The sequence below is a fragment of the Bos indicus genome, chromosome 19 (genome assembly GCF_029378745.1).
Source record: "Bos indicus isolate NIAB-ARS_2022 breed Sahiwal x Tharparkar chromosome 19, NIAB-ARS_B.indTharparkar_mat_pri_1.0, whole genome shotgun sequence".
Classification (NCBI taxonomy): Eukaryota; Metazoa; Chordata; class Mammalia; order Artiodactyla; family Bovidae; genus Bos; species Bos indicus.
The window spans coordinates 47,498,161-47,514,494 of NC_091778.1; the positions used below are offsets into that span (position 1 = coordinate 47,498,161).

At 41.8% G+C, this 16,334-nt stretch overlaps 2 protein-coding genes across 8 annotated transcripts in view; one reads left to right on the forward strand and one right to left on the reverse strand.

Moving 5' to 3' along the window:
• The window catches only part of CDC27 (cell division cycle 27), a 57,801-nt gene extending 48,043 nt beyond the window's left edge, over positions 1-9,758 (reverse strand). For 4 of the 7 annotated variants that reach the window (XM_070773696.1, XM_070773695.1, XM_019981716.2 and 1 more), the window contains exon 1: positions 9,582-9,756. In XM_070773696.1, coding sequence (XP_070629797.1) covers positions 9,582-9,608 — 27 coding nt within the window. In that variant the 5' untranslated portion in view covers positions 9,609-9,756. Of the gene's footprint in view, positions 1-9,581 lie in introns of all 7 variants that reach the window. The other 3 variants (XM_019981718.2, XM_019981717.2, XM_070773694.1) reach the window with 2 other exon arrangements.
• MYL4 (myosin light chain 4) overlaps positions 9,028-16,334 on the forward strand; it is a 38,716-nt gene continuing 31,409 nt past the window's right edge. The window contains exon 1 of the mRNA XM_070773698.1: positions 9,028-9,470. The gene's annotated coding sequence lies outside the window, so the exon portion shown is untranslated. The remainder of the gene's footprint in view (positions 9,471-16,334) is intronic.

Sequence of the window (16,334 nt, forward strand, 5' to 3'; positions counted from 1 at the left end):
TTAGATCGTTTTCCTTATCTTATTCAATATGCCTACCACTTTTTGAAACAAAGTATTCATCCATTTGGTAAACATTTATTGATCATTTACCTTGCTATATGATCCTGATTGCAGTAAAAAATTAATATTTAACCAATTTGAGAAAATCAACTTCTTTGGGTGGGCTGCACAAAGCCTTAACATTTTGAATTTTTTTCAGGTCTCTACTGACAATGAGAAATTATGAATAAGTCAGGTATTATTCTATAGGCAAGTATCTGGTCACTATCATCATGCTTTTTTTTTATCAAACAGTTGGGTAGCTGAGCCTTAGAACAAAAATATGTGGCATTAGCAAGGAGTGAACATAATAAGAATAGGTTTTAAACGTACTACAGAATCACTGCTATCTAATTTACTTTTCCTCTATACTACAACACACCAAAGGTAGTTAAAAGGTATTCAAAAAACAACAGTTAAAAACATATTTAAATTTAATTTGACTCAATTATTTATTGAATGCTTAATATGATCCCCACACCTCAATCTAAGGCAGATAAAAAAAGATTCCTCTGACATTAATCTAGACGACTAAGTCAATTCTCTGAGCTTTAGCTTTAATCGCCTGTAAAATAAGGATAAAAACACTTACCTCTGAGATAAGCTTAGCACAATGCCTGGTTAAATTCTAAACCCCCTAAAGAACTAATCTGGCCTTTTGGTGTTTTACCAGACCACAGATGACCTAGGGTTCTGGAACTATGCCTATAGGTATCTTTCAAATATACTCATTTAAATTAGGAAACTGTAATAATAGTGAAAGGAAGAAACTCAATAAACATTTACTTTTAAAGTCAGACCACTTTTTCCCTGTGGAAAAAGTGTCTTTAACAGTGTCTTATTTAGCCCCTCTGAATTCTTTTCTACCCTATGATTCATTTTCTCTTCCTATGAGTTTTTCACAAGTCAGATCTGATCTTTACTTAAAATCCTTCAGTGGCTTCTGACTGTCCTTGGCAATAAAAGGCAAGCCACAGAACTGGCAGTGTGCTACAGTCTGTACCTACCTCTTCGTTCATCTTGTATCATGTTTTCTCATGCTGTCCCTGTTAGCACGATGACCTTCTTTCAGCTCCTCAAATCTGCCACGTTATCCTTCTGCCACAGGTCCTTTATACACAGTCCATTTTGCCTGGCATACTCCCTCCTTTCCTTCAATCTATGCTAATTCTAGTCATCCTTTGGACTTCCTTCTTTTCCAGGGAAGGTTTTTTATAGGATACCCAGATGAGCTTAGGCATTCTTATACACTCTGATAACACCAAGTACCTTTCCTTTGCAGTATTTCTCACTGTTGTGATTTTACACATATTTAAGAGATTATATGAGTAACATCTTCCTCACTATAATATAAACTCTAGAAAGGTAGGGACTACATCTGGTTTTGCTCACTGGATACTCCCAAAAGTATATACTTTTTAAGTAGGTGCTTAACTAATGTACAATGAATGAATAAACAAACGATCTTTGACTTTTTGCTGTCCTCCCATTGCTAGCATTTTACACGTTAGTCTTAAATTTCTCTATATTATTATACATCCAATAGTTAAGGATCTCTGGAAATCTTGAAACAAACTCTGTGGTACATAGAACTCTGTTTCTAACACAAATAATTGCCACCTAAGTACTCCTTTATAAAATATGGGGATTTCCTAAGAACCCACTGAAAGAACACCGAGAGTAGAAAGAACAGATCCACAATTTGATGTTGGAGACCTGTGTTCAAACTTGTATTCCAGGACTTCAGCAGTGAGACTTTGGGGAATTATTTAACTTTTCTCAGCCTCAATTTTCTCATCTGAAAAGTGGAACTCTATTTTTGGACTTGTGTAGATTAAATGAAATGATATGGTGCTTCTAGTATATTGACTGGCACACATTACGTACCTAAAAACCTTTTCCTTTTCCAGCTCTTAAGATTAACAAATTCTACAGGTATAATTGATAGTTTGTATTATATAATGCCTCCCATATATGCCACAATTGTTGATTTTGTAACACACAATTCACAAAAGACCCAATGATTGATTCACCAGCTCTGTCATCGTCATTGCTACTGCTTACCAGGAAAATCTGGCACGTAAATACTATGGCCAAAAAGCCCTAGAATTTTTGAGTTTCTTTCTTTTCAAAAGTAAAGAAGTAGAAGTATCATATTTAAGAGTACTATCCATTTCTGATTTAAAATCAAGTTTTGCTCAGAATAAAATCATTCCTTTATCACCAATTCTTAAGGGGGTCAGAAAGTGATCATGAAGGCAGCCAGTAAAAACTCGCACACATCCTGGAAGTGAAACTTGACACATATAGCTCCCATTACACTCTGCTCAAGCATGTGAGTGACAGTATGTATCTTCTGGGGGAATGGAGTGGGGAATGAACTATTCTCTAAAGCATGACAAATTGGTAGCTGATGACAGGCAGGGCTAAGATTAGCGACTATCCGCTGGGCCCCGCCCCCTGCCCCCATTCATCCCTTCCCTTGCTCAACTGCTGGTGTAAACCTGCCCCTAAAAGAATAACACTCAGTGCATCACTTCAGGTGTTCTACAAATTAAAGCCAGATGGAAGAAATGCTGCTAAAGGTTATGAAGCCAAACTGAGCACCATCACTGAGCCCCCAAATAAGGTTAAAAGAGAAATTTTGCTGATTAAACTAACGAGTCAGTTCTAGGCCACACTGACTTTTAAAGATAATTAAATCAACACCACAGAAATTAAATGGCAAAGTTCCTTCTCCTTGTTGCTCTTCTTAAATATGAAATATTATTTTAAATATAAACAAACCTCTGTAAATTGTACAACTAACTCAGACTTAAATATGACCACCTAGATTGTGTCATTCTTGTTTTTTTTCAAAAAAGAAAATAGGTGTCTTCTTTTAGACCATTAAAAAAAAATGGACAACATAAGAAGGTATGAAGAAAAAAAATCACTTTGGAATTTTCCTACTATACATTAGAGTGTAATTTCTTGAACGCTAATTTACTTCAGGTCTACATCAATAGTTCTCAGTTATTTTGTCCCACAAAGGACATGTAGTAATGTCTAGGGGGCATTTTGTTTGTCACAAATGGAGTGGGCATATAGCAGGTAGACGGCAAGGACACTACAAAACACAGGACAATATCCCCACAACAAAAAATTAGCTTGCTGAAAACATCAATAGTGCCAAGACTGATAAACCCTGATGTCCACTACTGTGTAACTTACTAGCCTGTATTCTCCCTAAGTCTTGCCTTGTGCCACCTTCCCAATAGCACCAGATTAATTTTTTCCCAAGCAGTGCTTTCATTATAATTTTTCTATTCAAAAACTTATAATGGCTATTTTACCAACAAATTAAATCTAAACTCCTCAGCCTGGATGTTAAGTCCCCTTGTAACCTGATTCTACCTGACTAGCAAAACCTTATCTTTTCTGTTCTCAATTCCCATTCTAGACAAGGCTATAATTTTTATTGTTTTCTTGTTCCTGAGCACCATTTTCAACTTTGGGCTTTTGCTCATGCCATTCTGTGCCAAGCATATTCTCCTCTACCAACTCAAACCCTTTTGACTTTCTAAAGCTCTAAGTTCTACTCCTTCCAGAAACCTTTTCCATTTTTCCAGTCCACAAGGATCTCTCTTTACTGAATTTACTATTATCTGTGCAAACATGTACATACTGACTTGTATCAGTTCCTCCCGTTAAGCATATTTATCTTCCCAAAAAGACTGGACCCCTCAAAAGATGAGAAGTTATATATCTACTTTTCTACTGGTTGGTTTCACAAGTATCTTAATGGTCCTCCTTCAAATTTGTTTTCCCTGCAAAGAATTCTCCATTTATTAAACATTACCCCCAAAATGAAACCTAGGCAGCTGTCCTTCATTCCCTCACAAATGATCAATTTCCATGACGCATTGATTCTACCTCCAAATATCTCTTGAACTCATCTACCTCTTTCCTATTCCACTGCTACCACTTTAGTATAGGTTACCAATCCCAAAGAAAGGATATGCCAAAGAATGTTCAAACTACCGCACAATTGCACTCATCTCACACGCTAGTAAAGTAATGCTCAAAATTCTCCAAGCCAGGCTTCAGCAATACGTGAACCGTGAACTTCCTGATGTTCAAGCTGGTTTTGAAAAAGGCAGAGGAACCAGAGATCAAATTGCCAACATCTGCTGGGTCATCGAAAAAGCAAGAGAGTTCCAGAAAAACATCTATTTCTGCTTTACTGACTATGCCAAAGCCTTTGACTGTGTGGATCACAATAAACTGTGGAAAATTCTGAAAGAGATGGGAATACCAGACCACCTGACCTGCCTCTTGAAAAACCTGTATGTAGGTCAGGAAGCAACAGTTAGAACTGGACATGGAACAACAGACTGGTTCCAAATAGGAAAAGGAGTACATCAAAGCTGTATATTGTCACCCTGCTTATTTAACTTATATGCAGAGTATATCATGAGAAACTCTGGGCTGGAGGAAGCACAAGCTGGAATCAAGATTGACGGGAGAAATATCAATAACCTCAGATACGCAGATGACACTATCCTTATGGCAGAAAGTGAAGAGGAACTCAAGAGCCTCTTGATGAAACTGAAAGAGGAGAGTGAAAAAGTTGGCGTAAAGCTCAACATTCAGAAAGCTAAGATCATGGCATCTGGTCCCATCACCTCATGGCAAATAGATGGGGCAAGAGTGGAAAGAGTGACTGACTTTATTTTTATGGGCTCCAAAATCACTGCAGATGGTGATTGCAGCCATGAAATTAAAAGACGCTTACTCCTTAGAAGGAAAGTTATGACCAACCTAGACAGCACATTAAAAAGCAGAGACATTACTTTGCCAACAAAGGTCCGTCTAGTCAAGGCTATGGTTTTTCCTGTGGTCATGTATGGATGTGAGAGTTGGACTATAAAGAAAGCAGAGAGCCGAAGAATTGATGCTTTTGAACTGTGGTGTTGGAGAAGACTCTTGAGAGTCCCTTGGGCTGTAAGGAGATCCAACCAGTCCATCCTAAAGGAGATCAGCCCTGGGTTTTCATTGGAGGGTCTGATGTTGAAGCTGAAACTCCAATACTTTGGCCACCTGATGCGAACAGCTGACTCATTTGAAAAGACCCTGATGCTGGGAAAGATTGAGGGCAGAAGGGGACGACAGAAGATGAGATGGTTGGATGGCATCACCTACTCAGTGGACATGAGTTTGGGTAGTCTCTGGGAGTTGGTGATGGACAGGGAGGCCTGGTGTGCTGCAGTTCATGGGGTCGCAAAGAGTTGGACACGACTGAGCAACTGAACTGCACCGTCATCTTAAGACTGTATTTATTCTTGCCTTCTTCTTCCCTGATCTTTCACATACAGTAGCCAGAGATCTTAACATCTATATCAGAGTATGTCAACCTCCAGCTGAAAATTCATCAGTGATTCCCCATTACACTTAGAATGAAAAATGAACTCCTTACAATGGCCTTACATTACTATGCTACTCCAGCCACAATGGCCTTTCGGGTCTTCCAATGCCAAGTTGTACTATGTCTCAGGGACTTTGCACATACTGTTTTCTCTGCTTGTCATTCTTTTCAAATTGTTTTTGTCTCAAACTTTGAACTCAGCTACAATGTTATTTGCTCAAAAGGAACTTTCCTAACATCCTTTTTAGAGAAGGTTTTAGAATGTCTTTTATCTGTGCTTGACACATAGCAGGTGCATAACATTCTTTCCAATTTGATTATTTCATTGAGGCTGCTTCTGAACTTTGATGGTCCAACTGCAAACCTGACTGAAGTCAGGACCCTCTTATTAGGTCTCTCTCCTAACACCCTACTTGGCGTACCATTCTTATCACAATTTATAATTATTAATTTGTGATTATCTGTCTCATGCTTTCTCTCTATATAAACACAAAGGCTGTATCAGGGCACGAGTCCATAAAGGAATTATCACCTATCTGTAATGATTTCCTTCTCTATCTCCCCACTCCAAAGCACATCCTCTCAGTTCAGGTACTATGTAGCACTGTCTTCAAAGTACTGTTTTGTACCTAAATATGAGAATCTGTTTTCTAAAAGAAAATTTCATAAACAAATGTATTTCAGCTAACCTGAATACATTTTTGAATGAAGACCAAATAGTCAAATGGTATTGATTTATCAATTTAGCTATATATATATGTGTGTGTGTATATATATACACACATTTTTACAATCATAAAATATATTTAGGAATTTCTTTTTTTCTACTCTATTGAATAGAACAATTTATTAAAAAGCCTTTTTTTGGGAGAGTGGTAATCATCTAACACAATTTTCCTGAATAACCATCTTCAATTCTAAGTTATTTGAAAATGGTACACTTTGAATCTGTGTTAGATGCTGTCCCTGTACTTCTTATCCCAAGCCAAAAGTATTCCTTCACTATCTGTTGCTGCTGCTGCTAAGTCGCTTCAGTCATGTCCAACTCTGTGCAACCCCATAGACAGCAGCCCACCAGGCTCCACCATCCCTGGGATTCTCCAGGCAAGAACACTGGAGTGGGCTACCATTTCCTTCTCCAACGCATGAAAGTGAAAAGTGAAAGTGAAGTCACTCAGTCGTTCCGACTCTTCGAAACCCCATGGACCACAGTCTTCTAGGCTTCTCTGTCTATGGGATTTCCAGGTAAGAGTACTGGAGTGAGTTGCCACTGCCTTCTCCACCTTCACTATCTAATGAGCTCTAAAACAATATTATGTGTAAAAGCAACCAGTTACTATACTGCTTATTAAGATGATTTTTCCAAGGCTTTTTTTTTTTTTCTACAACTTCATTCAACACTTCCGTGATGTCTTACCCCCCAGGAATAATTGATAAATCTATATAAAATTGATTTTTTGAAAAATCAATTTCATCAGGTGGATTTTATACACATCCAAATTAGCACTGATTCAAGTCACTTAGGCTAGCAATTATTCCTTCCCAAATAGTTATTTTAAAAATTAAATAAATGACAGAATTTCTGCCTCATAATAGGAGAGATTTTTGAAGACTCAAAGTAATACTTTTTTATAAGAGATAATTTTGAGGAAGTGCTTATATTTAGGCTTACATGGTATATCAAACTGGGTATCCCATGTTTAAGCTTTAAAAAAAGAAAAAGCAAAAATCAGTTGCTCATCGTTTCTCTCAACTTTTTTCTATGCCTAATAACAATGGCACCCCACTCCAGTACTCTTGCCTGGAAAATCCCATGGACGGAAGAGCCTGGTGAGCTGCAGTCCATGGGGTCGTGAAGAGTCGGACACGACTGAGCGACTTCACTTTCACTTTTCACTTTCATGCATTGGAGAAGGAAATGGCACCCCACTCCAGTGTTCTTGCCTGGAGAATCCCAGGGGTGGGGGAGCCTGGTGGGCTGCCGTTTATGGGGTCGCACAGAGTCGGAAACGACTGAAGCGACTTAGCAGCAGCAGCAGCAATAATACTTCAAACCCTGAGACAACCCTCAAAAGGACACACCTTTCCACCTTACTCTCATTCCTTTAAAAATACAAGCAATCACTTATTATAGTTTAAAAAGCCAACGTTGCTTGTTCTCCTACTGCTCTAGATCCCTTCTTGAATGGTTTCTTATACTAAAAATTACAACCAAAATTCTCACCTAATTATATCCTAAAACTTGTTACCACTGTCAGTGGGTTGTGTGTGGGGAGTAGACAAATTTGACTCTTGAGCCTTAAAAATATCTAAATGCATTACTGCTAAGAGTACTTTAATGAAAAACAGAAAACTTGATGTTTATCACACAAGGAATATCTTTATCAAGGAATTGGCTACATATTTCTCTCCATGCTTTTATGCAAATTAGGTGGCCCTGGTGATAAAGAAGCCGCCTGTCAGGAGGGTAAGGCAGGAGATGTAAGAGACACAGGGTTGATCCCTGGGTGAGGAAGATCCCCTGGAGGAGGGCATGGCAACCCACTCCAGTATTCTTGCCTGGAGAATCCCATGGACAGAGGAGCCTGGCAGGCTACAGTCTACAGGGTCGCAGAGTCAGACATGACTGAAGTGACTTGGCACATATGCATAGGCTATCCATAAAACTAGTTTATCATCTTAGAAGCCATATCTATAAGGCAAATGTATCATTAATTGTTAAGACAAAATAACAAAAACATGAAACAGAAATTAAACAATTGAGTAATCTGCTTATCCATTTTAGAAGGTATAGATAGCAACTTCTAATTTCACCTTAGGTCTCAAAAAAAAAAAACCCAAAAAACATTAAAAAGGGACTCTTTACTAGCAAATTTGGATGGAAAGAAACAGCTTTGAAAGCACCAGTATAATGTACAAACAGAACTGTTTGTACAATTCTGTACAGAAGACAGAATCCCACACTAAATTAAAAAATTAATAGCTGCTATATGTAAACAGCTAGAGAAAGAGCCAACTAGGAGAAATTGGTATTTCATCCTGTGATGGAAAAAACTGAAGAAATATGGAAGGAGTGATGTATTAAAATATTTTACTATTTGATATCACGGGTCTTTAAGAGCAACAGGAAGCAATTTCTAAAATCGGTTTGCTTTCAAAATAAAGTGCATGACTCAATGACATCAGTTGATAGAGGTCAACTCTTCTAATCAAGTCAAAGATCATAGGACAGGGTAAAAAGTCTCCCAGACCTGGTCCCTCACCAGGGGACAAAAGATTTAGTTTCTTCAGATGGCAGGAGGGGGAAATGACTTGGCACCGCATCACACCCTGAAAATCCAATAGGGTTTCTTACATGCCAACAGAGCACTGTGCGTCAAAGCAAACCTTGGTGTAGTATGGATGGAAAAACCATGATATGTCTTTCATTTCCTGAACGCCTTATAAACATGCACAGTAAAGCACTCATGATACCCATCACAGGTCATGGAAAAAAACCAATTTGCTGTTTCCACCCCCTCCCCTTGTATAGGTGCTTCGCCTCTGCACTGGGCCTCGGGGTTCTCTTCGCAGATCATTGTCCGGAGGGAAACTGAGTGAGCGAGGAAAAGCAACGTGGGCTAGACAGTTTGTCACCAAAACAGAAATCAGTATTAAAAACCCCGATCCTACCCTCCCTCCACTTTCTCCTAGAAAACAAAAACAAAACCAACACTCGCCCCGCAAACTTGCTCCACCATTATGAAGATCATACAGGCGCTGATCAAACGTGCGTCCCAACCATCCTTGGGCAAGAGAGCACCTGGGGCGAGTTTTCGGCCCCTCATCGCTCACCCCGGCCCGGGCCCAGCCCCTGGGCTGACAGGAGGGGCTCGCCCGACATTGGCCCGGAGGGAAAAGGAGGGATTATCGCCGAACTCCGCTCACACCCGGGGAAGAAGTAACGTAGGGCCAGAGGGAACGCGGCTGAGGCTGCGGGCAAGGCCTCGGAACTGACGAGAAGACAGGCAGGAGCCGGCGTGAGGTGAGGCGGGAGAAGCAGCCGGGCCTAGGCCGCAGCAGGCCGCGAAGTGGCCATACGCCGCTTCCCGACCGAGGCTGCGAGCCAAGCCTCAGGGAAGAGGGTTACCATTACCTGGACGGGTTCCTGCAGCACCGTCATCCTGGAGGTTCAGGCCCACTTTCTGCAGTGCCTCAGGCCCCCCCCGTAGCGACTCCGGCCCGGCCAGCCCCGGCTCATTTAAACTCACCAGCGACCGTTACCGGGGGATGGGGGAGGCCGAGCGAGAGCCGAGTACCTCCGAGCGGGACACGGAAAAGCCCGAAGTGGAGAGACGCGCGCGGGAGCCAGACGGAAAGGCCCGAAGGAGACCGGAAATACCCGAGGTGAATCGGCGGAGGAGAACACCGTTGCCGGAAGTTGTCGAGGAGTACCGGAGACGACCGAGCGTGATCCAAAGCGTATGTTCCTCTTCTCGGTCACGCCTTCACTCACGCACGCCACGCCCCGTCGGCTCTTGGGCAGGGGCACGCCCAATCGGTAACCAATAGGCTGGGCGTGGCGTGCGGGAGTCCGCCGGCAGCGTTACGTGGCCGGGCTTCAATCTTGGTTTGCGGTTCAAGCTTGCTGGATTAATTGGTGCGCGGTGGATTAAGCAGAGGGTTAAACTCTAGAGTTTGGGGCTGATTTTAATTAATCAAGAGGTAATCTGTCTGTTAAATTTAGGTCGTTTATCCATTCCTGAACTCTTAATCATGCCTCAAAGGGAAATAGGAAATTGGAAAGACTGCCACTATTTAAAGATTCAATTTGACCCCTGTCTTCAGATTACGGTCTGTTTAACGGAAAAGTTATGTAACAAAGAAGGAAAGTTATAACCAACCTAGATAGCATATTGAAAAGCAGAGACATTACTTTGCCAACAAAGGTCCATCTAGTCAAGGCTATGGTTTTTCCTGTGGTCATGTATGGATGTGAGAGTTGGACTGTGAAGAGAGCTGAGCGCCGAAGAATTGATGCTTTTGAACTGTGGTGTTGGAGAAGACTCTTGAGAGTCCCTTGGACTGCAAGGAGATCCAACCAGTCCATTCTGAAGGAGATCAGCCTTGGGATTTCTTTGGAAGGAATGATGCTAAAGCTGAAACTCCAGTACTTTGGCCACCTCATGCGAAGAGTTGACTCATTGGAAAAGACTCTGATGCAGGGAGGGATTGGGGGCAGGAGGAGAAGGGGACGCCAGAAGATGAAATGGCTGGATGGCACCACTGACTCGATGGACGTGAGTCTGAGTGAACTCCGGGAGTTGGTGATGGACAGGGAGGCCTGGCTGCTGTGATTCATGGGGTCGCAAAGAGTCGGACACGACTGAGCGACTGAACTGAACCGAATGTAACAAAGAATGTTATATTATGTGGTGCCCATTATAAGTGATGTAAAAATCCAGAAGAGAGGAAAGGGAAATTAATTAGCATTAAGATGAGAAAGTCTCTCAGAGAGAGACCTTATTTTGGGGGGCTCCAAAATCACTGCAGATGGTGATTGCAGTCATGAAATTAAAAGATGCTTGCTCCTTGGAAGCACCGCTATGACCAACCTAGATAGCGTATTGAAAAGCAGAGACATTACTTTGCCAACAAAGGTCCATCTTGTCAAAGCTATGGTTTTTCCAGTGGTCATGTATGGATGTGAGAGTTGGACCACAAAGAGAGTTGAGCCTGGAAGAATTGATGCTTTTGAACAGTGCTGTTGGAGAAGACTAATGAGAGTCCCTTGGACTACAAGGAGATCTAACCAGTCCATCCTTAAGGAAATCAGTCCTGAATATTCATTGGAAGGACTGATGCTAAAGCTGAAACTCCAATACTTTGGCCACCTGATTTGAAGAACTGGCTCATTTGAAAAGACCCTGGTGCTGGAAAAGATTGAAGGCAGGAGGAGAAGGCTATGACATAGGATGAGATGGCTGGATGGCATCACCGACTCAATGGGCACGAGTTTGAGCAAGCTCCAGGAATTGAGGAACAGGGAAGCCTGGCGTGCTGCAGTCCATGGGGTCACAAAGAGTTGAACACAACTGAGGGACTGAACTGAAGATGAGAAAAGTTTTAGATGTAAGCCAGATTTTGAAGGATAGGTAGAATTAGAAGAAAAGAAAGGAGAAAGTGAAAGGGAGCAGAATGAGATCAATCTGGTAAGAGATGCGACATTAACTGCTGCTGCTAAGTCGCTTCAGTTGTGTACGAGTCTGTGCGACACAGACTCTGCTGTCCCTGGGATTCTCCAGGCAAGAACACTGGAGTGGGTTGCCATTTCCTTCTCCAATGCATGAAAGTGAAAAGTCAAAGTGAAGTGATTATTTAGGTCGCCAGATCATGGAAAATCTCAGAAACAGGGCAGAAATGTTTACTCTTGATAGGAGAGGCATTGTGACGTATTGGGAAATCGGGAGGTTGGATTTCAATTTTATCTCTGGCACTATTAGCTTTAGGTCCTTAGGAAAGTCACAACCTCACTGAACTTGTATTTCTTTAGTATAAAAACAACCATAAGAGGACGAAATGCATTAATGTATGTGACTGTCTAACACACATAGTGAGTGAGTGAGTGAAGTCGCTCAGTCGTATCCAACTCTTTGCAACCCCATGGACTGTAGCCTACCAGGCTCCTCTGTCCATGGGATTTTCCAAGCAAGAGTACTGGAGTGGGTTGCCATTTCCTTCTCCAACACACGTAGGAGGCTCTCAAATTTACTTCCTATTACCTCTCCCCCTAAAGTGTGTGAACAGGGAACTATTAAAATTTTAGTTTTTGGTAGATGAGAAAAACAGTCTTTGCAGTATTTTTAAAATTGAAGTATAGTTGATTTACAATATTGTGTTATTTTCAGGTGTATAGCGAAGGGATTCAGAAATGTATTTTTTCAGATTATTTTTGCACTGTAGGTTATGCAAGATACTTTTTATAGTTCCCTGTGCTGTATGGTAAATCCTAGTTGCTTATCTATGTCATGTATGGTAGTTTGTATCTATTAACCTCATGTTCTTAGTTTACCTTTCTTTCCCTCCCTTTTCCCTTCCCTATCCATAAGGTTGAAGAAAACACTTTTTGAAGGTTGACTTCCTCATCAGGGCATTTCTAGGCTAGATGTGGGACTTCAATTTTAAAAGTATTGCAAAGACTGTTTTTCTCAATAGTATATTCCATTTGTGTGGATATTTCTCTTTCTGGTTCTAACATTTTATGTAGATGAAATCAGTTTAGAATGGGTCACTCCCTTCCTTTGGGTGTTGCTGTGAGGGGGGTGGGGCGTGGGTGTTTTTTTTGTTGACAGAGCTATAGCCTTTACTGGCGGCCATCTCTAGTCACTGCTTGTGTGCTTGTAGCCCCAGAAAGGGTAAGGTGATCTTATGCTGCCCTGTGCCTTGTTCTGTTAGCAGTGTTGGGCTGGGTGAATTAGGGTGGGAATAGTGTCCAGTATGGAGAAGACAATGGCACCCCACTCCAGTACTCTTGCCTAGAAAATCCCATGAACGGAGGAACCTGGTAGGCTGCAGTCCATGGGGTCGTGAAGAGTCGGACACGACTGAGCGACTTCACTTTCACTTTTCACTTTCATGCATTGGAGAAGGAAATGGCAACCCACTCCAGTGTTCTTGCCTGGAGAATCCCAGGGACGGGGGAGCCAGGTGGGTTGCCGTCTCTGGGGTCGCACAGAGTCGGACACGACTGAAGCGACTTAGCAGCAGCAGCGGCAGTGTCCAGTATGGTAGTCACTAGCTAAAGTTTAGTTAAAATCAAGTAAAATTTAAAATGAAGCTCTTCAGATGCCCTAGCCCCATTCCAGGGACTCAGTAGAGACATGTAGCTAGTGATTCCCATACTGGATAGCACAGGTACAGATTATTACCATCATTCGCTTGATTAGGACTGTAAGATCCAGGATGGCTTCACTCACATGTTTGGGGCCTTGGTGCTGGTTGTTGGCTGAGCGCCTTATTTCTCTTCCACATGACTTCACATCAGTCAGTCGTCTGACCCTAACTTCTTGACTTGGCACCTGGCAACCAAGAAGGCAAAAACAGAAGCTGTGAGGCCCCTTAAGGCCCAGCTCTGTAAGTCAAGCTCCATCACTTCTAGTTGGTCAAATGAAGACAGGCCGACTGGATTCAACTGGAGGAGAAATAAGAGTCCACCTGTAGATGGGAAGAGTGGCAAAGTGACACTGCAAAGGGCGTGTGCCGTGGGAAGGACTGATCATCTTTGAAAACATGCTACCAGGTTTGAGATGCCAGATGAGAGAATCTGGTAGGGGAATGGAAAGAAAGTGTATGTGTGTGTGTGTGTGTGGGAATTACTCCTAAAATGTGACACAATATTACTCTTAAAATGTGCTGCTTTAACTGACTGCAGCACTCCAGATTTATTCCAGTGAATTCAGAATACAATAGAACTCATGCTTTTATTATCTGGATGACTTCTATTAAAGTGGGCTAAAGTTTTATTTACATGACTCTGATCCTGCTAAGCTTTTGGTCATTTTACACACACACACAGCACTTTTTCACACAACAGGCTTCCAAGTCATGTACCTGAGCATTTGATTCTTGTAAATTTCAGTGTAGAAACTTACAACACAGGATATATAAAGCTGATTTTTGTGTGTATGAAAATGTGTGTCTAGACTCAGCATTTAGAGATTCTGTGATGTTTGTCACTCTGGCTCATAAGCTTAGAATTTGCCTAAAGTCCCACCTCGCCCCCCCAAACCCTTTTTTTCTTTTTTCTGAACAAGAGCATCTCTTTTCTGACCGTTGGTCATGGGCTAACACATCTGTTGTGGTTTTGTGCTCATTCACAGCAAGACCACATTGTTTGAAGTTGTGCTTCAATGGACTCTTTTAGAGCATTTTTACTTCCTTTTCTGTTCCTGATTGACCTACTTAAACTCACCATCCAGCAACTACTTGGACATCGTGCCATCACCCTGATCCACATGTATTTAGCTGACGAGTGGACTTAGAGTACAGTAAGCATTATTCCAAACATGATAATTTTTCCTTTTTCTTAGCCTGCCCCTTGTTCTGTTTCATGTACAATCGAATTCGAGATCAGGGTTTAGGGAACTATTCAAGAGGCTAGACATGGTACCATAGCCAAGGTACAGGCCCAATGAGATAACCCAAAGAAAGCTCAGTCTTCTCAGTTCCTTGAGTCCTCCTTATCTGTACCCTTCTTTTGTCCCTGCTGCACACTGCCTCTTATCCTCTTTGTATTACCTACTGTGAGGCTCTGCCCCTCTCCCCCAACCCCGCGTACCTTTGCTCCCCCTTGTCATCAAATCAACCCCTTGAGACTTCTCTGGTAGTCCAGGGGCTCAGACTCCGAGCTCCCAGTGCAGGGGCCCTGGCTCAATCCCTGAGCAGGGTGTTAGACCCCACATGCTGCAGCTAAGACTCAGGACGACCAAATAAATACATGATGAAAAAATATTTTTTTTAAAAAACAATACATACCATGTTGCTGCTGCTAAGTCACTTCAGTCGTGTCCGACTCTGTGCGACCCCATAGATGGCAGCCCACCAGGCTCCCCCATCCCTGGGATTCTCCAGGCAAGAACACTGGAGTGGGTTGCCATTAGTATTGCATTAAAAAACATCATTCCTTTACTTTGGCATCTCTGATCACACAGTTTCCTGGTTTTCTTTCTACTGCTCTGTTTCTTATCAGTTTCCTTTACAGAACTTCTAATATCAGAATGCTTCACGGGTTCAGTTCTAGGCCTTCTCACTCTATATGTTCTTCCAAGGTGAACTTACTCTCATGGTTTCAGTTTTTTTTTTTTTTAATTGAAAATTGTTCCATAGGCTGTATCTCCAGCCAGGCTCTTCTTAGAACTCCAGGCCTAAATGCCTAGCTGTCAGCTGGATATCTCTGGGTGTCTCACAGGTACTTTGTTCAGAATGGAACTCCTCACTCTTCTATTTGAATTATTATCTGTCCCAGTTTCTCCATTGCCCAAACCTGAAACCACTCTTTTTCTTTAATAACCCTAATGTCTGGTCTCAAAGCCCTACTGACTTTACCTCCTAAATTTACCTTCATGTCTCTTCTGCCTCAAGTCTCACCTACCTCCAAAAACAAGTGTAATCATGTCAGGACTCTCCTCCTTAAGCCTCTCCACTGTTGACCTAAAACAAATAGACTGCCAGTTATTGCTTCAGCGTAAAAATGGGTTTATTTGGGACAGTGAAGAAGCGCAGGGTCTGCAACCATGGTAAGCCACATGCAAGTCACCAGCAAAAAAATGGAGAAAGAGAACTCTTTCATGGCAGGGAAAAGGAAGTTGGGAGGGCTATAATAAATAAAAAGTCTACGATTCTTCCTTGGCTGAGTTGTGTCAGTCTCTCATTGACTGAGCTCTTGCCAGGAAAGAAGAGGAAGTCTTTCTTCTTCCTATTGGACTCTCTTATTGTCTGGGGGTGTGAGAGCTCCCTCTTCTGGTCTCCCAACTCTACTTTAATTGACGTTTCTGTTGATTAACTTTTTTTTTTTTAAACATTTATTTGTCTGTACCGGGTCTTCGTTGAGGCACATGGGGTCTTTGATTTTTGTTGGGGCATGGGGGATCTTTAGTTGAGGCATGTGAACTCTCTTTTTTTTTCTTTTTATTTATTTTTAATTGAAGGATAATTACAATATTGTGTTGGTTTCTGCCATACATCAACATGGATCAGCCGTAGGTATACATATGTTCCCTCTCTCATGAGCTTCCCTCCCACCTCCCACCCCATCCCACACCTCTAGGTTGTCACAGAGCCCTGGTGTGAGTTCTCGAAGTCATACAGCAAGTTCCTACTGATTGTCTGTTTTACATATGTTAGTATATGT